Source organism: Molothrus aeneus, chromosome 13 (genome assembly GCF_037042795.1).
Source record: "Molothrus aeneus isolate 106 chromosome 13, BPBGC_Maene_1.0, whole genome shotgun sequence".
In the NCBI taxonomy this organism is placed as follows: domain Eukaryota; kingdom Metazoa; phylum Chordata; class Aves; order Passeriformes; family Icteridae; genus Molothrus; species Molothrus aeneus.
In genome coordinates this window covers 1,320,720-1,342,700 of record NC_089658.1, presented here as the reverse complement: position 1 = coordinate 1,342,700, position 21,981 = coordinate 1,320,720, and the positions used below count along the sequence as shown (strand labels likewise).

The 21,981-nt window shown below is 40.5% G+C and overlaps 1 protein-coding gene across 1 annotated transcript in view; it reads right to left on the bottom strand.

Annotated features, from left to right (window-relative positions):
* The window catches only part of TLN2 (talin 2), a 145,165-nt gene that overhangs the window by 73,006 nt on the left and 50,178 nt on the right, over window positions 1–21,981 (bottom strand). The window contains exons 4-10 of the mRNA XM_066559061.1: window positions 16,946–17,116; window positions 12,203–12,300; window positions 11,427–11,556; window positions 10,006–10,158; window positions 8,236–8,378; window positions 6,702–6,829; window positions 1,603–1,666 (exon numbers count right to left, since the gene is read on the bottom strand). Of these exons, the coding sequence (XP_066415158.1) occupies window positions 1,603–1,666; window positions 6,702–6,829; window positions 8,236–8,378; window positions 10,006–10,158; window positions 11,427–11,556; window positions 12,203–12,300; window positions 16,946–17,081 (852 nt within the window). The 5' untranslated portion in view covers window positions 17,082–17,116. The remainder of the gene's footprint in view (window positions 1–1,602; window positions 1,667–6,701; window positions 6,830–8,235; window positions 8,379–10,005; window positions 10,159–11,426; window positions 11,557–12,202; window positions 12,301–16,945; window positions 17,117–21,981) is intronic.

The following is a 21,981-nucleotide window of genomic DNA, read 5'->3' as shown; positions in this document are numbered from 1 at the left end:
ATCACAGGAAAATATCTCTACAGTTGAGGAACAAAAAATTCTTTTTCTGAATAGTGTGGCCTGAAATACTCAACTAGGTGTGCCTTGTAACTCGGTCTCCATTTATTATTTAAACAATGTGGTAATTAGTAGATTGAGGATTATGTGTAAGTAACGATGGGTACCCATTTATATATTTAAATTTATTAAATTTACATAGCATCTGCTCTCCTATCCAGACCACTGTGCTAAAATCCTCATCCCAATGTCTCCCAATTTAAACCCTGTTTGTGGGGTTCCCCATCCCACCCCATCTTCCCCTCACGTGCTTCTGCGTTGCCACCTCTTTGGTGCTGCCTGATGGCAGCAGGGGGAGCACCAGGAACACGGGAAATGCCTTCTGATTCACTTGTTCCCACCTCAGCAGCGTGGGACAGCACTGGGAGGGGAAGTGCAACTCCAAAAACCCCCAGCATCCCAAGAGCACAGGCTGCTCCCATCTGCCAGCTTCAGCAGAGAACACGACCAGGATCCCCAAAGAAGAAGGGGCACAGTGTAGCACCTGCCAAGCTCCAGAACTTCATGGCTTGGGCAGCAGCTGAGTTTTATTCCAAAAAGACAGCTCACATATGCTGCCTTGTTGATTCTTGGCCCAGATCAGTGCCCTCACTGCTGAGCCTCTGCTCCATGCACTAAAGTACATAAGGAGTGAAACCACTCCCAGGTCATATCTGACATGGGCAAAACTCCCATGCTATGAAAAGCATGGCTGCAATACTCAGAATTGAATGAATCTGGCTTTTGCTTAGACTGCAATGTCACTGCACCACCTAAAGAAGCACAGAGAAGTGTCAGACACACTCATCTACAAGGAAGGACTGAAAACTCAAGGGAGAACAGACTCACTAAGTTAGAGGATTCCTCAGCTGGGAGTGTAGCAGACAAAAGAAAAGATGTGACCTGGTCCTGCCCTTGAACTTGTGTCCCTAGCTGGGGTCTCAGCTCTCTGGTGTGTCCTTCCAGAACCACGAGACTTCATCTCACCTGCTGACCTCAGAATTTCCCAACTTCCATGGTATTGCCACACTTGTATTTCCATGGGCAGAGTTACCTGGTCCATCTATAGCACTCAGACTCTGAGACCACTTCTAACAATACCAGCACATTTTACAAAATTTACATTTTACCATTTGTGCTTAAGTGCTCCAGTCTTTTACAATGGGTGATTCCCACACACACCACTGAATTCAAGCATTAACAAGCAGAATTGAGGCTCATGTTTGAATGAGGCATGAAATTAAAACTGGTTTTCCTGAGTCTATTGTAATACAAATATGCATCTTTATATTTCAATGCAACTGACAAAAAAATCTTAAAAACACTTCATTTTCACTCTCTCCATTTAACAAAACACATTGGATAATCATCAGTTAAGAAAAAATGATCAGGACAATAAATCCACTGAAGAAATAAAATAAAAGTTGTCAAATACTTGATACTTCATTTTCTGATAGCTACATAGTTCAAAGTTCTTTGTATACATACAAAGTATACACCTGGGAATCTCAGATTTTTCTTATAAAGGTAGTGAAACTATAGTAATTTTTTTAGCCTCACAATTACCTGAAATATTCTCTTTTCAGCCCCTCTTTGTTTGGTATATTCTTTAGGCAGGAATTCTTTCAGGCTGGGGGGAAAAAAAAAAGAAATTCCAAAGTTAATGGTTCCTCCTTGAGGAGAGATGCTTTCCATCCATCTTTACTGGCACTAGGTCCCCCAGGCTTCCTGATGTGGGTGTTAAATATTTCCACAACAAAACTAAACTAAATAGAGCAAGAGCAAGTGGTTCTCTTACCACTTGAGTTGCTGCCCCATGTAGTAACTTTTCATGTTTTGAAAATTCATCAAAAATAAACAATAGCTGAGACACTTTCCAATTTTAAATGACAGGATGTGTCTGAGCAGCTCAGAGGTTTCACATCTAAGTGTAACTACACTTAGTGTGATCTGGGACAAGGGGCCATGGAGGCTCGGGCCAGCTCTGGGCTCAGACACTGCAGGGACTCTGGTTTACTGATGTGTGGGAACAAGTTCTCTCTGTGTCACCCAGGAAGTGTTAGAGCACTAATACTGCACTGAAAATCTGGACACTCATTTAAGTGGACACTCAATAGCAGTTTGTGTTATTTTGTGTAAGCAGTTTTAATTTCTGCAGCGCTCGGTTTCCGAGGCTCTGAGAACATGGATTAAATGAAACAAGTTCAGCCTCCCTGACAGAGTTCAGGCAGAAGGAATCCTTCAACTCCTCACCTGCACAATAAAATAACCCTTGATCTCAGCCAGATTTCACCCTAACCTGAGGGCATATCAGCATCAGGCTTTAACAAATAACTGCTCTGGACTGTCCCTTCCCATCTGGAATATTCTACTCTGATGAAACCATGTCATATATTCAGCAGGTCATTTTCCACCTGAAGAAACCTGCACAGTTAAAATAAATAGTCTCTAAGGATTCCCCCTACTTTGGATGATTAAGAATCATAGAAAAAGTATGACTGGAGAATGTCCTCCTTATTCTGATTTATTCAGTGAACAAGCAACACTCAACACTGAAGGCTAGACTACCTACCAGGATACAAAGTTAGACATTTTGAGAAGGATGGATTCTTTTAAACAAGATTGGCAAAAATATTGCTCAATTGTTCTGTGGGAGTTGCTTTGTTTTTATATCTTGAGGGTGGTTTTGTTGGGTTTTTGTTTATATTACTGTGCACTTTTTTGTTTGTGTTTTCAAACACAAAATACTGCCATTGCAGACAACTAAAAAATATATCAAAATACTAAATTAGGATTTTGTGCTTCAAAAATATTACTCAGTACTGAGATCACACATTTTGTCTTTTCCATATTATAAAACAAAGTAAGAAGAACTGTCCTTGCTCATCTTTCTTCTGATGTTCTCATAGCTACATCTCACTTATCCATGATAAAGAAATCTCTTCTTGGGGACTCATTTACAAAGACACATCATGGGGTAGGGAAGGCTGAAGAGCCAAATTAAAACTGTAGATAAGGACTGAATACAGCTTATTATCCTAAAAAGCTGGTGTATCTACTATGAAACAACTGGTGGTTTTATACAGAATTTCACAGGTTCAAACCAGTTTAGTTAAATTCAATTCAAAGGCAAATTAAGAAAACAAACTCAAACCTGAATTAAACAAAGTTTCATTCTGGAAATCGATTTATATAAACAAATAAATTATAGCTATCAACACACTTTAAATCATCATCCTTTATTGGCTAATTTTCTCAGCTATGTGCATACAGATAAACTATCAGAACCATTACCTTTTAATCTTGCCTACTTAATTTTTAATTATTATAACCCTTTAAAAAACACTGCTAAGCAAGCATTACTTGGAGCTTCATAAGCAGCAAGGGTTAAGAAAACAATTTTGTGCTTTGTCCACTAAGCAGCAATTGCAATACCCCTGCACCTTGGGTTGAAATTGGATTTGAAGTTTTTTCCTTCTATCACCTTCCACTACTTTCAATTTAAGAGGCAAGTGATCCTCTCATCTGAAAGGGTGAAATGCCAGTTGTGAACAGACTGAAATTATTTTAATTCTACCTATAATCCAGATATTTTCTTTACAGACACAGTTTCACTTTATTTTGCAGCTTTTTAATGGAGCTAGCAAAACAATGGAAATGTCATTTAGCCTTCTTTAATCCCTTAAATGACACATATTAGAATGTGTACATTGAACTCAGTAAAAAAAGCCAGCTAATAGCAAGCAGGGTTGATTTCACTTGGTTTCCACTGAGTTTCATCTTCCAGTTCCTTAAAACGTTACATGAGTGCCAACACTTGCATTGTTTCTCATTAGCACAGATGTGTTCTTGAAAAATCCAGCTTAATTCAGCAAAGCAGGTTAGATTCAAGCACAGAGCTCAGCATCAAGCTCACTCATCATTTGCAGTTTATCTGTTTGCCAGGGTGCTTGCACAGACTGGAGGGTGCTCCTCTCCCATCTGCACAGGAGCAGTGGCAGCTCTTTATTCTCTCTTTATTCTCTCTTTATTCTCTCTTTATTCTCTCTCTTTATCATTCTCTCAGCAAATTCAGCCCCAGGGCAGCCTCTGCAGGTGCCATGCACAACTGGATCTGTACCACAAGGCAGGACTACTTTTAAATGGACAGTTTAATGCTTTCACAATTTCCTTTGGCATGAGCTTCAAGGGAATTCCAAGAACCAATACCAACGTCTTAGCAAGATGCAGGAAAAAATCTTCATCTGTGCCAAGAATATTTTAGCAATGACAAAAAAAGATACAAAAGGTGTCTCTACACAAACATATTGTAGACAGGCAACTAAACTAAGCTGTTCCTAAACAATACCATTAAATACTGGTGCTGCTTTGTTCTATTTTTTGTACAAGCTGACAGATTCTCCTTAAGGGAACCCATAGCATCTTAAGGTTTCAGTAGTGAATGGCTGGATACCTCCCAAATTATTTCATGCTATACTGAGCTACAGCATAAGTTTATATAAAAGAAAACTACTTTCTTACTTGAAGAGCATCAGTGTTTATGCAATAAACAGTAAAAAATAGTTGGATGAAAGTTTAAAAAAATATGAAGTTTTTTTCTGAAAGGATGAGAGATGCATCTTCAGAAAAAAATAACAAGCATTTAACTACACTTTTCTCTGTATTGTTCACAGTGAGCCAGGATCACTTGGCTCACTCAGACTCACAAAACAAAAGCATGAGGTTTCACAACAAGGCTGCCATGATGGCTGTGTAAAATAAAGATATCACCACTAAATCATAAACATGTACACTTCAAATTAGGAGACAATGACCAGGGACTTACAGTTCTGGAGCAGGTTCATCTACAGAGGAAAAAACTGAATTACCTCCAAATAAGAAATGCTTAATTTTATGAAACTGATTAAACACCAGGACAGAGAGCAATTACACTTGGTTACCTGCCAAGTTTGGTTCAAATACAATCAAGGCCCTAAATGAAAATAAAACAAGAGCAGAGAAAAATGGCCTACTGAATACAAGAAGGTTCTGAATTTTGGAATTCTGGTTCAAAATGGTTTCCACTGGAGTAACATTTTTCTAATAGATCATTCAGTTATTAATACCTTTCATCTCTATTAGGGTTAAAAAAACCATAATGCACATTATATGAGTGATGACTGTTTCATGATGGGCTCCAAACTGTCCATACAAAGTACAAGTAGTACATGCATACAAAGCAGCTTCAGTACACCATAAAACACACTCACTGTATGGGAGCTTAAAAAAATGAAAAGAGAAAGAAACTTTCACTGAAGAAACCAAGCAGTGCATTAGAAAATCCTAAAAAATTTAAGCAACTGAATGCTGTTCAGCAGTTTGCAAAAACCACTGGTGAAGCTTGTGGGAAATTACTGCTTTAAAATTTAAAAGCAACTATTTCAGGGAACACCTAACTCTTGAAATCATTACCATGACACAACATTAGCTTATCATGACATAATACCCAGTGGTTTGCTGCAGAAATACTCCTCAGTGAGTGGAGAGAGAAGGGAAGAATAAGCAGACAATGGACAAATCCCAGAGTAAGATTGTTGTGTAACTGGTCACATTCTAGGAAATAAAAACCAGGAGTGCACTGAAGCTGTCACACTGGGCCCCTGTAATTCTTAGACATCAGTAGCTCTAATAGAAAAGATTCAGGGGCCAATCAGGAGCAGACAGACAGTAAAAAGAAAAGCTGATTATTAACTGGAACTGAAAGATATTTATTTGTATAACTGAACTGCTGCTCCAGGAATAGGCTTCAGAGTGAAGTGTTTCAGACAACCAGAGCTGCAGCACTGCCCATTCCACAGCAAGACACCACCTCAAAGTGCTTCCCTGAGACACCATAAACCCCAAAGTGGCTCACAAAGGAAGCCTGAGGCAGCACTGAGCATTCTGCCAGTGGAACAGGACAGAAACTAAATACACACCCATTGTTGTGTGCCTCCAGTTAAGGGATTTATGAGCCTCATGTAGGCTTGATGGACTGGGCAGTAAATAGCTCTCTTGAACCTTCCTACATTGCCTTCCTCAAACTTCAGCCCTTGGTTAATTTTACTGCAGGTAAGCCAATCAGAATATCCAAATCAGTAGAAAAATGGGACATCTAAATGTCAGCCAGACTTAACTTGCCCTCCTGACAGCAGTAAATTAAGTGTCACAATAAAGATTAAAGGATGAGCCACTTGTGAGCAGGACTCCTGTCCATGCCTGAAACAAAGAGCACAGGTCCAGAATTCCATTCATACAACACCATGAGAGGCTGAATCTGACCAAGTGATTAATGCCACTAAAAAGTTTGGAAAATTTAATTTCTACACACAGGAGTATTCACTTTATTCAAATGACAGAACTTCTTCCCACTCTTGTACTCTCCTGGTACTAAGTGTGTACTTAACTGGCACTCTGGGAGGAGCCAGTGTCCTTATTAGTGCTGTCTAATAAGCCACTGCCAAAGGTCCCCTCATCAGCTGAGGCTGCTGATTTGTGCAATAAAGCTCCTTTCACTGGGAGATTTGCTATTGAAAATACACTGAATCTGATTACCTCTGCTTGGAGTAATAAAATGTGCTTAATCTGTGACAACTCAACATTAGTTACACTTGAGGTCACCCAAATTAGAAGTTAGAAGTGTTTACTCTAAAAATCCAGGTTTATGTTTGTGTTCTACATGAGGTCCAAACTGGATCTGTGTTTGAAAGCCTCCGAATTCACAAGCCTTCTCAAAGGAGACAGGATGGGAGCCATTCAGAATGTCATCACGAGCCTAGAGGAGACAACCAAAGATGTGTTAGAGACACCCAAACAGCTGAACCCATCTCCAATTCCTTCAAAGCTTCAATACAGCCAGCAACACACCCTTTGCCTTCTGAATGTCTTTATTATTCCATTCTGGATGTGTATGTGACTAATAAAACAAAGGGCTAGATTATTTCATGGTGAGTATCTATGGAGACATCCTGAAGATGTGATTGTATCAGCTTTGATCTAAAAGAGAATGTGACTGCCATTTCCTGATGCATGTGTAAAGAAAGTCCAACCTGCACATGCACTTCTGTGTGTGCACACACATGTACAGATGCATGTGTGTGCCAATGCTCACAATGAAAAGCTTTCATGCCACTGCCTCATAGAGGAGGGAGAGAGATCTCCATAATTATAAAGGTAAAAACAAAATTATTGTTACAGATATGGCAATAGGACAGGCCCACAGCATTTTTCTTCCTTCTGTGTAAATGTAGTGGTCATTGAAGATGACAGATTTCATAGCTCTGGCAACAGAAGACTCACCCACCCATAGACAAAGCATTGACAAAGCATTATCAACACAGCCTGTCACACCAGCCTGGATTAAATATTTCAGTGGCAGGAGAACAGCTCAGTGTGATAGTCTTCTCAAATACTTCAAAAAGCTGCTGCTGTTCTACAAGCAATAGAACAGCCTTACCTTTTGCCTCAGATTTTTAAAATGTACTTTATAGCAATATCAGGTATAACAACAGCACATTCCATCAAACTTTCAATTTTTTCTTTGTAAAAAGACCCCAAAACTTTAACAAAGAATTTAAAGCCTACTTTTTTTTTCAGACTGAATTGCAGGCAATTGCAATGGCACCTTCAGTTAAATACTATCTTCTGCATAAAGCTCCTGGATTGCTAAGGTATGCACAGTCCCTCTGAGAGTTTAGGAAACCTGTCCAGATGGAATCCTACTGTGTTACATGACATGGTCCCTCCTGATGGAAAGCCTGCCAGCCTTGTGTGCTGAAGATTAGAAAGGAGTCTCACTGAACAGGCAGACATGGGAAACAGAAAGCTGTTCACAAGACTGGCCTGAGGTTCCACAGGACACAGAGAGCACCATGCAGAGAAAAGAAGAGGAGAAGAACTAAAAAGAGCAACTTGGGACTAAAGACACATAGCAATTTTAAGGAAGCAGGATGTGAAAGCCAGTGGATTTTTGGCTCAGTGTCCATTACTGGGTTCAAAGCATTGGATTAAAAAAAATCAGCAAAGCCTCTGTACTATCACATGTTTTTGGAGGGCTAGACAAGAGAGCAAAACTAAAGCACATCCAGAACTGGAATTCTAGAAGATGGAGTATATGAGCACTGTATTTTTTCTAACTAACCTACATGGGGGTTTCCTGAGACAAGGTAGAAAGCACTGTACCTGAACATAGAGCAAATTCAGCTGAACAGGATCTCTTGAATCTACATTCTGGTCTGAATAGAAGAACTTTCGTCTCAAGAGCAGCGTCTCATTCTCATCCACTCCTTGCTCGCGGAAGGTGCGGCTGTGATCCAGCCAGTTCACTGCAACAGAGGCACAGCCAGGACACTGCAAAACCCACACAGCCTTGTGGAATTCATGGGATAATGGGCATTTCCACTGGGGGAACTGGGACCCAGCCAGTTCAACAGAGCCATGCACACTGTGAAACCCACACAGCCTTGTGGAATTCATGGGATAATGGGCATTTCCACTGGGGGAACTGGGATCCATCCAGTTCAACAGAGGCACAGCCAGGACACTGCAAAACCCACACAGCCTTGTGGAATTCATGGGATAATGGGCATTTCCACTGTGGGGGAACTGGGATCCATCCAGTTCAACAGAGGCACAGCCAGGGCACTGCAAAACCCACACAGCCTTGTGGAATTCATGGGATAATGGGCATTTCCACTGGGGGAACTGGGACCCAGCCAGCTCAACAGAGGCACAGCCAGGACACTGTAAAACCCACACAGCCCTTGTCAAACCCATGGGATAATGGGCATTTCCACTGGGAGAATGGGGATCCAGCCAGTTCACTGCAACAGAGGCACAGCCAGGACACTGCAAAACCCACACAGCCTTGTGAAATTCATGGGATAATGGGCATTTCCACTGGGGGAACTGGGACCCAGCCAGTTCAACAGAGGCACAGCCAGAGCACTGCAAAACCCACAGAACCCTTGTGGAATTCATGGGATAATGGGCATTTCCACTGTGGGGGAACTGGGACCCAGCCAGTCCAACAGAGCCATGCACACTGTGAAACCCACACAGCCTTGTGGAATTCATGGGATAATGGGCATTTCCACTGTGGGGGAACTGGGATCCATCCAGTTCAACAGAGGCACAGCCATGCCCACACTGTTGAACCCACACTGCTGCAGTGTCACAGCCCTTGTCAAACCCATGGCATAACTGGCATTTCCACTGTGGGGGAAAACTCCACAAGAAATGTTACTTTCATTTCTGGTGCTAGTCATAAGTGCTGAAGCTTTGCTACAAATGAGAACTGTAAAACAGCACTGCTGAGAAACAAGGATGTACTACAGCATAAACATTGTTAATATTGAAGAAACAACTACAGTAATGTGTTACTAGTAAATTTGTATCTTTAAAGCTTCACAACAAAATAAGTTTACCACATTTTACCTCTAAAACACATGATTCTGTTTACCTTTCTTATCCCTGAACACAATTTTAAAACATCTTCCTGCCACTTACAGCTAACCTTAGTGTCTTACAGATAAATATAAAAAATAGTTATCATGACTTAGCACACAAACCAAATCAAATACTGTCTTAATTCTTTGGCAAATTTCACTTACAGTTCAAACTTATACTTTCAAAGACAAAACTACCTTTTGAGGGCTTTCAGTAGGCATCAATTATTCTTCAATGAAGGGACAAAAACAACCCTTCCCACTGAAGCTGGAATACCCCTACCAAACACATACCAAAATGCACCTCAGAACAGCTGCTCACTCTCACACTTGGCCATTCACTTCATTTAAAAAAGACTCAATTGCAGACAGCACTACATAAAAAAGGGATGCAAAATACAGCCAGGAGCCAACTGAAACACACTGAAGGGTCACTGCATGGCTGCTTTGCATCATGCTGTGCAAAGATATTAATCAAAGAATTACCCTGGAGCACTTTACTCACAATCATCATCTGTATGAAGCTTTGCCTTGAGTTTTTCCATTTTTCTTTCATCACGTAACAGGGTCCTGTCTTTCTTAAGTGTTCCTGTACTCTCCTCTTTCTTCTCTTCGATGCTCTCCTGGATTAATGAATATTCCTCATAATTTGTTATTCCTGGAATTATAAATAAATCCAATATCTGACCTCATCTTTCCAATACATGATTTCTTTGTCATATGCTGCATTTGCCACTTGCAGAAAGCTATTAAGTATAAGGTTTTTTTTTTCTGCTGCCTACCCAAGAGAAGCTGCCAGTTTAAAAACATGATGGAATGTAAAATAACTGTAAATTCAAAAATGGGGACAGACTATAGTAAATTTCCATTCATGGATGCCTACAATTGCTTCCTGAGGACTGAGTAATTTCAGCTTGCCTGTGATGTAAAAGAAATGTGGCAGAGCCAACTGAGGAACAGAAACCATGTGAAATTCATGATTTTTTATTTTTTTAAGTGCTATGACTCAACTCTTCCTCTGAATTTTCCATGAAACTGAATCAAAAATCAGTTCAAAATATTTAGCATATATGCTAAGTTGTTCCAATTTCTTTGTTCTGTTTGATTTTTCTGTACTGTTTAGGAAAGCATGTTTATGTTATTGTGAGCAAATTAAATGCTCACCTACATATCACATTCATGAAAATAAATCAAACTAATTTTTGAGGTGAATTAGTTACAGCACATTAGAATCCAACATACAAAACCTCAAAACTGAAATAGATTATTCCCTTTCCAAGTAAAGTCATATAAATCAAATTAAGGCTGCTTGAACTCTAAATGAGATTTAAGCAGTTTTAAGACTTAAATCAATCCATGTTGGATGCACACTTACAGTACATGTATTAAATACAAATTTGTTTTAAAATGTCCATTTAGCTATGTATTGAGACAGACTATAAGCACTATCACACATTTTTGACCAGCTGCTCTGGATGGCTTCTGTATGCATTTTTACAAATGATAAAATTCTGTGATCAACTCAATCATAACAACACAAAGTCCTAAGCTTGGGTACATTTCAAGATCAGCAATGTTCCTCTTTTATCCAATTAACATTGAGTATAAATTCAGTTCTAAACCTTTATCTCATAGCAGGAAAGAGTACATAAATGTAATGTACAACAAAAAACTGGTACCTGTACTGTTGGATAACTTTGTGCCTTCAACTGCTAAATCCTGAAGTCTAAGGATACAGCTGACTCTCTACAGACTTTGATAAAACCTGGACAACAGGCTTCAAGAAAGTGTTTGGTAAGTAGTAACTTCAAACAAATTTAAATTTTTCACATGTATGCTGATTTCTAGCCACAGAACGTCCTAACAATCAAAATTTAAATATGACAGAAGAACAAATTCTTAAGCATGTGGGTCCCAAAACCTTACCTATCCTGCTGCAAATGGTAACCAGCAATTCACCCACAGTTTTAGAATCATCCACCATGACTGTTTTCACTGAACCATCCAACATACGTATTTTCTGAGGTCTCTGTTTCTTTTTGTACTCCAATATATCCTAGGAAGCAAACACAGCTGTTTCTAAATGCTTCTGGAAGCCAACACAAGCCAAAGCACTACCTTAGATGCCTAAAACAGGATTCCCTCCCCACCCTTCAAGCTGGATTTTCCCTTTGCTGCAGTGTAGGCAAAGGTACTCATTTAATAAACTTGAGCAGTGACTGCTTTTGGATCTGCCCATGTCATTGTTCAAGGATTGTTCTAAGTGGCAAGACCAAGTCAGGGCAGGACAGATAAAGTACCCTTGTGCTATGAAATGCAGTCCAGCATTTCCAAAGGACTGCAATGCTGTGGGTGCAGCAAGCTGGCCAGAACATGAGCCAGTGTGGCCTCACCACCTCCAGGATCCAAGAAACCACCTCTAACACAAGGTCACATCAAACAGAAAGGATATAAGCAAAGCTATTTTTCAACTTTCTGTTAATCATTCTCTGGAGACACTACTGACCACAGCAGCTCACAGTCACAACCTGAGTGCAGGAAAAAACTGATCTCTGAGGCACAGCAAGGACAAGGAGCAGGTCAAGCTCAGGAACAGACTCAGAGCCTCCCAGCCCTCCAAATGCTAAACATTCTTCTTGCTATTTAGGAAACAAGATTTCTAAGAGCATGGTGATGCAGGAAGCCAGAGCCCTGCAGCATACCCCATTTCTCAGCATGTAGTAATCCAGGGTCCTCCCAGCCTCCAGCCAGATCCCTTTCCTTGGGTCATCATCTGACAAGAACAATCCATAGTCAGAGGCTGTGGGACAGAACAGACAGAGACACATTGAAAAACACCAAGCTAAGAAAGCCAACAAGGATTTATTCAGGCCTATTCAGATTCAGGGTTAAGCCTACATTGCACTTACTTTCCATTCTTAGTAAACTTGGATAGAATATTTTTCTGTGCTTCATGAAGAATTTAGTTTAGCAGCAGATAGCAGGGTACATTAGGCTTTACAGAAGGCCTGGAAAAAAGCTTCACTATGCCATTACATCTTCACATGTCACATCTACTGTGTATTATATTTATAACTACTTTTTTTTGAGACAACCTGTTTTAAATGCTCACAGGTCCTGCTTTGGAATTCACTAACCAAAAATACAAGCAAGTTTGGCCTTAACCACAGTGTACTATTTCAGGCAGCAGTTCTATTTTCAAAACACAGTTTGCTTTCAACCCTCCACAAAATGAGTTTATTATAAACTTGGGAATCTTTCGGGTAGGTGATTCAGGTTTTGATATTTAAAAATATACAAGGCTTCTAGAATTATACCAATGGCAAACACAGCAAAAACTTGTATCTTTTGAGAGCTAAACTATGCCAATTGATTCTTTCAGGAGTAAATGATAAAATTTTCACTGCCACACAAAACCAAACCCAGGTTCAGGTTTCAAAGACTCAACTCCAGATACACAAAATGAACCATCATGACTGTTAATTTAAGGCCTATCCATATGCATGAAGGACCAATACAGATTATACTTCACAAACAACAATCAACCATGCAGCAGCTGAGCCTGCTCTGTTGGCAGCTCTGCAGGTTAAGCTAATGCCCCTTGCCATGGCCAGCAGTGCAGAGCCTGCTACAGCAGCTCTGGGCCCACCTTGTTACTGTCAGCCACGTGTCAGGACCCTTGGGCCACAAAGCCAGGTAAAAATACCCACAATTTTCTGATAATATTTCATCCTTAAATGCCATGCATAGCAATAATTTACATTTAACAGCATGTACCTTAAACACATGATTACTTATGCAATTATATAAAAGACCTTAAACATAATTGATAGAAGTGCAAGTGACTTACAGATACCCAATTTAAAAGGAAGAACCCTTCCATAAACAACTAAGTAAGATGACAAACTTTCCCTGCTGGCCTTAATTAAAAACTCCCCTGAAAGGTCAAGTGATCTGTACATATAGAGATATTTCTGATACAGATTCAATACAGAATCACTTCTGTAAGATTCTAGAATCTGTGCCTATAAATAGGTTGTGACCTTTAGAAGCAGACAAAGTGCCTTGCCCAGAGCACCAAGGAAGCACAGACTGCTCTGACACTCACTTGTGGTGCATGCACCTGGAAATGAAACAGCAGGAGCTGTGCAAGAGCACATGAAAATCGTGGCCACCTCTGTGCTGGCACCAGGCTCGTGGGAGGAGTGAAATGTGCCCAGCTGAGAGCCATAAGGACATTTCTTATTGTGCAGATCCAGTTTGTCAACTGTACTGCACCACTGTGAGTCTCCTGAACTAACAGGCAAACACACATTTTAACAGCCACCAAAAAAGGGAAAGGATGTGTTGGAAACATTTCTGTTCATCCCTCAATCCTTTATTGAAGACTTGAAGTGCACTGCAATCAGAAGCAAAGAAAAAGCCCCACTATAAAATCTGAGAACTCCTTGGCTTTTCTTTGAGGTTCATCATGTTCAGGGATATTTATCACTCAACTTCTCCAAATTCAACACCTGTCTACAATCACTGCCTGGAGAGACCAGCATGGTAAAAATGCACAACTTGTATCTGAAAACTGAAGCTCTGTGGCTAGATTTCCAAAGGACTCCTGCAACGAAGAAGCAATTCTCAGTAATAGTAATAAAGTCCATTACTAGTAAGTTTTCCTAACAAGACTTTTGAAATGGCTGTAGAGTTTGAGAGCTTAAACCCCAATAAACAATCTGCTTTAAGAATTACATTCTGGTAGCATTATACAAAATGCAGCACCAAAGGGCTTTGAAGTATCTGAATTTTTGGACAACTTTGGCTGTGTTAAAACCAGATCTTTTGTCCATGGTGTTTCCCAGCATTCACTGTACTCCCTGTACTCACCTAATTTGCTCAATAGGTACAGAGAGTTACATTTGGCTACCATGGTAACTATGGCATGCACAGCAGGGTGATTTCAGTTATTAACCAGTTTCCAACATTTCTCTTTGCACATTTTGGAGGTACCCAGCCATTCTTCTGTAATTCATGCTGTCACTTCCTTTGCTGAGGCACAAAATAAGTCTGCACAGATTTTCTTAGAACACATTGCCAGAAACACTGCTTGAAGTAGAAAATACCAAACAAAAAACGCTCTCCAAGCAGGAGAGCAATTTCGCATCTTTAAGGCAAACCAGATATTTATTTAAGAAATCTAAAAACATCCATTGTAGGAAAACTTTTGTCAGGACAAAAGGAAGCAAAACAACTGTCAAAACCCAAAACATTCCTTTGACTGCCCTAGAAGACTCAAAACCCCAGCAAAGAGCTCAAAGAGTCGTGCCCACCCAGGGATGCCAATCTTGGGGTTTGTGTTGCTGAAATGGCTTTTGAGGTATTAAAGAGTTGGTTTTCTTTTTTAGCTTTGCAACTGAAGAAGAAATCAAGATTTTTTAGCTTTGGTTTTTAAGGTTATTTTTTTTATTTAATACATTCTTTTTTGACTTGTTGAGGTTTGTTTAGCAGGTTGGGTTGAGGCACACTGACTGCTTTTGGGGAGGTGTTAGTGTTTTATACTAGAAACTGTGTGGACTTTATTTATAATAATTTTTTAATACTTATTATTCAGGTTAGACAGTTTGTCTTTACTTTAAACTAATTTAGAAGTGTCACTATTACAGCAGAAGATGGAGGACAAGAAGAAGAAGAAAGACAGGATATGTTCAGATTTTTTTATTTTGCTTTTTGAACTTCTATTTTAAAAACTTTAAAATTTTACTTTTTCACTTTGTGACAAGTTAGCTATCATTTTACTTAAACTTTTGTGGCTTGTAAATCTTCACACAAAGTTGGTAATGTTTCTGTGGGTTAAAATCACAGCTACAGGTGTCTTTGACTTTGTGCCAAGGTCCTTGAGCTCTTTGCTAGGGTTTTGAGTCTTCTAGGGCAGACAGAGGAATGTTTTGGTTTTTGACAACAACTCAGCTACTTTTTGTCCCTTAAAAATCTGTTTGCACTTGTTTCCTTTTGCTCCAGAGCCCTACAACTTAAATTAAAAAAAAAAAAACAAAAAAAACAAACCAAAATCTCCTGTCATGGACATATTTTATGAAAAATCCTTTGGCTAGGATCTTTTTCTCCTGAGAGGCTGAGAGGGCTCAGAAACAAAATGTAAACAATAATTATCTGCTGCTGTGGAATGAAAAAGATGAATCTTTGATTGGTCTCATGTGGTTGTTTTTAATTAATGGCCAATCACAGTCCAGTTCTGGTCAGTCACAAGATTTTATTATCATTCCATTCTTTTCTGTTCCTTTCTAACCTTCTGATGAAATCCTCTCTTCTATTCTTTTAGTATAGTTTAAATATATAATTTAATTTTAATATAATATATACCATAAAATAATAAACCAGCCTTCTGAAACATGGAGTCAAAATTCTCATCTCTTCCCGTGTCAGGGTTGCCTGCAAATTCAACACTCTCCAACATAAAACATAAATGAAGAAACAGGACAGTGTCAAAAAGCCCTCTGGGTTCATGTCCATTTTCAGTGCAGGCAATGGAGTGAGGAAGGAGAAGCTGAGGAGCAATGCAGTGAGGAAGAAGCTGAGGAGCAATGCAGTGAGGAAGGAGAGGCTGAGGAGCAATGCAGTGAGGAAGGAGAGGCTGAGGAGCAATGCAGTGAGGAAGGAGAGGCTGAGGAGCAATGCAGTGAGGAAGGAGAGGCTGAGGAGCAATGCAGTGAGGAAGGAGAGGCTGAGGAGCAATGGAGTGAGGAAGGAGAGGCTGAGGAGCAATGCAGTGAGGAAGGAGAGGCTGAGGAGCAATGCAGTGAGGAAGGAGAAGCTGAGGAGCAATGCAGTGAGGAAGGAGCTGAGGAGCAATGCAGTGAGGAAGAAGCTGAGGAGCAATGCAGTGAGGAAGAAGAAGCTGAGGAGCAATGCAGTGAGGAAGGAGAGGCTGAGGAGCAATGCAGTGAGGAAGGAGAGGCTGAGGAGCAATGGAGTGAGGAAGGAGAGGCTGAGGAGCAATGCAGTGAGGAAGGAGAGGCTGAGGAGCAATGCAGTGAGGAAGGAGAGGCTGAGGAGCAATGCAGTGAGGAAGGAGAAGCTGAGGAGCAATGGAGTGAGGAAGGAGAAGCTGAGGAGCAATGCAGTGAGGAAGAAGCTGAGGAGCAATGGAGTAAGGAAGGAGAAGCTGAGGAGCAATGCAGTGAGGAAGGAGAAGCTGAGGAGCAATGCAGTGAGGAAGGAGAGGCTGAGGAGCAATGCAGTGAGGAAGGAGAAGCTGAGGAGCAATGCAGTGAGGAAGAAGCTGAGGAGCAATGCAGTGAGGAAGAAGCTGAGGAGCAATGGAGTGAGGAAGGAGAGGCTGAGGAGCAATGCAGTGAGGAAGGAGAGGCTGAGGAGCAATGGAGTGAGGAAGGAGAGGCTGAGGAGCAATGCAGTGAGGAAGGAGAAGCTGAGGAGCTCACCCTGCCCGGTCTGAGCCTCTGGCACTCGCTCTCGGATCACGCGGCAGGCGTCGTACACGGCCGTGGAGGGCTCAAACTGCATCGTCTTCACCACATTGCACTGGCGGACACAGATCTTCAAGGAAAGAGCCACCATGGTGCCAAGTCACCTGCAAGTTCCTACTAAAGTACCTGAAAAAGAAGTAGTGGTGTTGCTGCTTAGTTTTTCATTTAATGCTTTAATATAATCAGCTTTTCATTAAACAAATGAAACTAGTTCAGTAAAATTGCATTTATTCAATTGCACTTCTATATAAAGTCTGATTAGGATGACTAAGATAGAAACTGGCCAAAACATGTATTTTTCTTGGTGTAATGGAAATTTATTTTTCAAAAACTTGTGTACAGATACTAACTGTTCATACTTTCTTTAAGGTAGTTAAAATGGTGCATAAAAAACCAACACACTTATTGGGTATATTGGCAACATATTTACTGCTGACAGAAAATTCTTTTTCTCTCGACACATTTTTATTAGATCATCTAGACCAGCTTGTGGCCAACAGCTTAAAATAACTACTTCATCAAAAGTAGGATTTTCTTAGCACATAACTACTCTTTCCTGAAGATTCTCAAGTGTGCAATACAGTGTTATGGTTTTTCTCAAGTCTCCACATAGATGTCTTTAGCCTGTTGCACAGCCACAGAGAGCTTCAAGAATGAGTTATTTTTCATTTCAGCTATATTTAAAAAACTACACCAAATCTGACAGCATTTTTTTACAGAAACAGGAAGCTACAGATGCTTTTTGTATTGTTTCATTTTGTAGATAGTCTGGGTTTTGTCTCCAGTGTCTTCCCTTGCTGTTTTAACAGTCCAAACCACTCTTCCATCACTAGACTTTCCACAACCATCTCCAATAACTCTTCAGAACTTAAATCCATTCTCCATAAATATAGAATGCACTAGAATCCCCAAATAATTTCTGCAGAAATTGATGTGTGTGTTTTTAAATAGGACTTTCCTAGGGGATCCTAGTGACTAACTTGAAGAGCTACAAGCTTGTCTTCCTAAAGTTCAGGGGCCTGAATTTCCTCTTCATCTGACCCGTATCTCTCCCAAGTGGCAGTCCAGAGTGCCTCCAAACTGAGCATCCCAGCTGAGCCCTGCAGGTCACCAGGGCAGCATCACCCTGAAGGGAGGTCCATGCCCTGCTGCACAAGGTCCCCTCTCTGCACTCCCTGAGGCTCCTGCACTGCCCAGGCTCACAGTGCTGCGTCTCCAGCAGCTGCAGGAGTGGCTGCAGTGCCCCAGCAGCACCAGCACTTTGTCAGTAGATCCCCTGGAGCAGACACCCACCACGAGGTTTTCCTGTGTTTCCTCACACTCATTCTTACCCACAGGCTTTCCCCCTGCTCACAGCCCTTCTTCAGACACAGCTCTTGGCACCCTCTTCCTCTGCTGATGGAGGGGGTAACACCACCCCCTCCCTTCACTCCTGTCCCTTCTGAAGTGCCAGGAGCCACTGGGAGCGACAGCCCAGCCATGGGATTCATCTCAGCAGCTTTCAGTGAAGGCAACAGGGCCATGGCTCCCTAGCAGCAAGGTGCACTCTGTTAGTGTGCCACAATGCTCTACTGGCTGATTCAAAAACAAGCAGTGCTCCTGTGTCTCAGGGAATGTTCTTTTAAAAGTACATTGTTTAGGTTTGCAGCTTTTTAGTACTTTCACTTTGTGATGGTGCACCCCACAAACGTGTGTGTCAGAAAGAACATCAGAAGTGCCTTGCATTGTAAAATGATGCATCCCCATGCTGTCCCTGCCAGATGCTCATTTAATCCATTCTGACAAAGCACCATAAAATGGGAGTCCACAACATCCACAGCTAAGCTGCTCCATTTTTACTTTTCTTTTTACTATTTCTACATTTGGGATTGCTCTCCTTCATACAAGTTTTCAACTTTGGTTCTCCACTCTGCAAAAGAATGGGGTTTTTTTTCCCTTCCCTATATAATATATACAAATTTATCCCTGTTATCTTTAATGCACTTTTACAAGTTGGGAACCTGTTACTGTCTCCTCCCACCACCACTCCTATTTTTTTTCTAGGGTCAAATTCAACTCAAAGAAGGAAGGTCCTAAATATATCAGTGGTCTGGTTTCCTTCAGTTCAGTGTTCTTGGTTTCAGAGACACCAAAGGATCCTTCATCTGAAAGAGCTCATAACTTACCAGCTTCCTCCAATAGTATGTTCTCAAACTCAAGAGAAAGGTTTTTATTTGCCTCCTCCAGATTATCCTCAGGCTCTAAACCTCTCCATTTGGCTTTCAGTAATAAATGGGATTGGCAGTTTCCATCTCCTGGGTAACAGCCAGAACAGGACAGCTGTTTTTTCTCAAAAGATCTAAGAACTTGGTCAAGAAAAAGGGCTGAGATCACAGAGAAAAACAAGGGGAAAATATCTTCCACATTTCCTTTATCTTCTATACATTGATTCACATCATTGAAATATTTCTCTGTGCAAGTAATGGACTCTCTGTGCCCCCAAAATCACTCTGGCTGTGGAATGGCTGACCAAAACTTAAAGGATCCCGGAAATTAAGAAAATTTTACATGGAACAGTTTGCTTGGTACTGTCTAATTCTCTGTGAGTAAGAAAGTAGGAAATTTCTAAATCAGACTGTGACTAATCTGTGCTTGTAAGGTGGGAGACTGGAATAATAAATTATGAATCTGACAGCTTTGGGAGGAATAGCAGCAGCTTTGAGCTCTTAAAAAAGCCACAGAGTGTAACTCAGAGAACCCAGTGCCTGCAGATATATATCAGAGTGTGCATGTCAAAGCCTTGAGCTGAACCATCACAGGGCTCACATTCTGGAAAATCTGAACAAACAGAATTCTAAGCAGTGCTTGAATTAAGATGAGCAGGCCTTGGTGTGCTCACAGAGATACCTCACCAACAAAGCAAACAAGTACAAGTATTTCAAGCACATATTATCCAAGATAATAAGATAGAAAGTAAAGTAATAAGATATTATCCCAAGATGTTATCAAGGACTGAAAAGTAAAACAAGAAAGAGGCAGCAATAAGGTTCTTAAAAGTAACTTCAAGCTGGAGGAAGGTGTGCCTCTGGGTTAAGGAGTGGTTACACACCCTCAGCCACGGCAGGAGCACCTCCAGCAGGGCAGCAGGAGGCAAACACTGCCCCAGCTGGGTCACCCTGGGCTCTGCTCCCTGCCCTCAGCAGGACAAGGCTCCAGCAGACACCTGCATCCATTGCCCAGCTCTCCTGCAAGGCCCACCTGAGCTACTGCATCCTCCCCAAAGCTCCCTGCCTGCCCACATGCTCACCAGAGCTGCGTGCTGCTACATAAATTACAAAGCTGTGCCCTTAGAAGCACATACATACTCCATGAGCAGTTCAAATATTTTTCTTTAATAATTTCTCTTCATGAAAAAAATGAAGAGAAAAATCTGAAAATTCTGAAAATCTAAGGACCAGTATTTACAAAACTAAACATCTCTTCATATCTTCTAAAGTAAGTGTTTTCAGTGAAACAATTTGAACATTAAAAAAAAAGTTATTTGATGAAACACTTATATAAAAAAGATATTAAGTTTATTATTATATATAAAAGGATACTAAGTTTATTATTATATATAAAATATATTAAGTTTATTATTATATATAAGAAGATATTAAGTTTGTTATTATATATAAAAAGATATTAAGTTTATTATTATATATAAAAGGATATTAAGTCTATTATTACACATTAAAAGATATTAAGTCTATTATTATATATAAAAAGATATTAAGTCTATTTTGTTTTATGAAATAAATCTGTAAATTGCCTGCTGCAAGTCACAAACTAATATCTTGAACCAAAGCTCCAACATATTTGTTTGAGAAATGTTCCCAAATTAACAGGAAGAAAGTTGATGCCAAAACACCCCCACCCTTAATTTCCACTGGAAATTAATTTAAAATTGCTTTTACTCCTGGTGTCATTCAAGAGGAGCAAAACAGAACTAATCAACATCTAGTAGCACTGCCAAAGCTGAGTAACAAATGAATTTATTCATGTCCTACTGCACCTCTTCCTCCATAAGTCCCAACAGTAATTTCTAGAAGGGTATTTTCTAACTAAACAGTAATTTCTACACACTCTGTGCTACCACAGTAAATGAACAGTTTTGTGTGGATTTACTCCCAAACTTCCTTGTCCCACTTCTGCCTCACCAACAAATGGCTTTCCCAAGCAGCTCCTTAAAAAGCCTTCTGTAACAATATGCAAAAATGAGTTTTGTCTGCTGTTTGTGAATACATCTCTGTTATAATGTTAAAAGCATCGAGATGGATGACACACATATGATCAGGTTCAGATTTGCCCTAATTAGAGAGCTTCCACGATGTTTTGTCATTAAGAGAGTACTAAATCAGTGCAGGATCCAACTCTACACTAGTGAAAATTTCCCAAGTCAAACCAACACTCTGAATGGAAGCCTCAGGTAATGTACAACACAGGTCTCCATTCCACAATCCCTTGCTGACATAACATGATAAAACCAAAATGACAGAAATTCCAGAAAAGACTGGAATTCCAAAAAAACTAAATTGTCCCTGAGAGTCCACTCTGCTAGAGTGGGAGGGTGGCACTGGGCTCATCAGCTGCTGTACAAGAGACAGACCAAGGCAAGGGGCAGCAAAGTCATCTCAACAAGCATTTTACAAGGCCTCCCAAGAGACATGTAACACAGGGTAAATAGCTGCTTCTCCCAACACTGACAAGGAGAGAAGTTTGCATCACAGAATTTCAACAGGAATCAACTACCATCAAGCCAAAAGCATAAAATAAAAGAATATAAAATAGCAAAATAAAGATTCAGGGAGACGGGGGATTTAGAGGGGAGACCAGATAGTGCACACTGACCTCCCTGATCATTTACCCACTCACCTGGATTAATTTGTACCATTCCTACCCTCATATCTATGGTGTCTGAGCTGACAAGGCCATGATTTTATCTGTATATTCTGAAGTGCAATGCTAAGCAA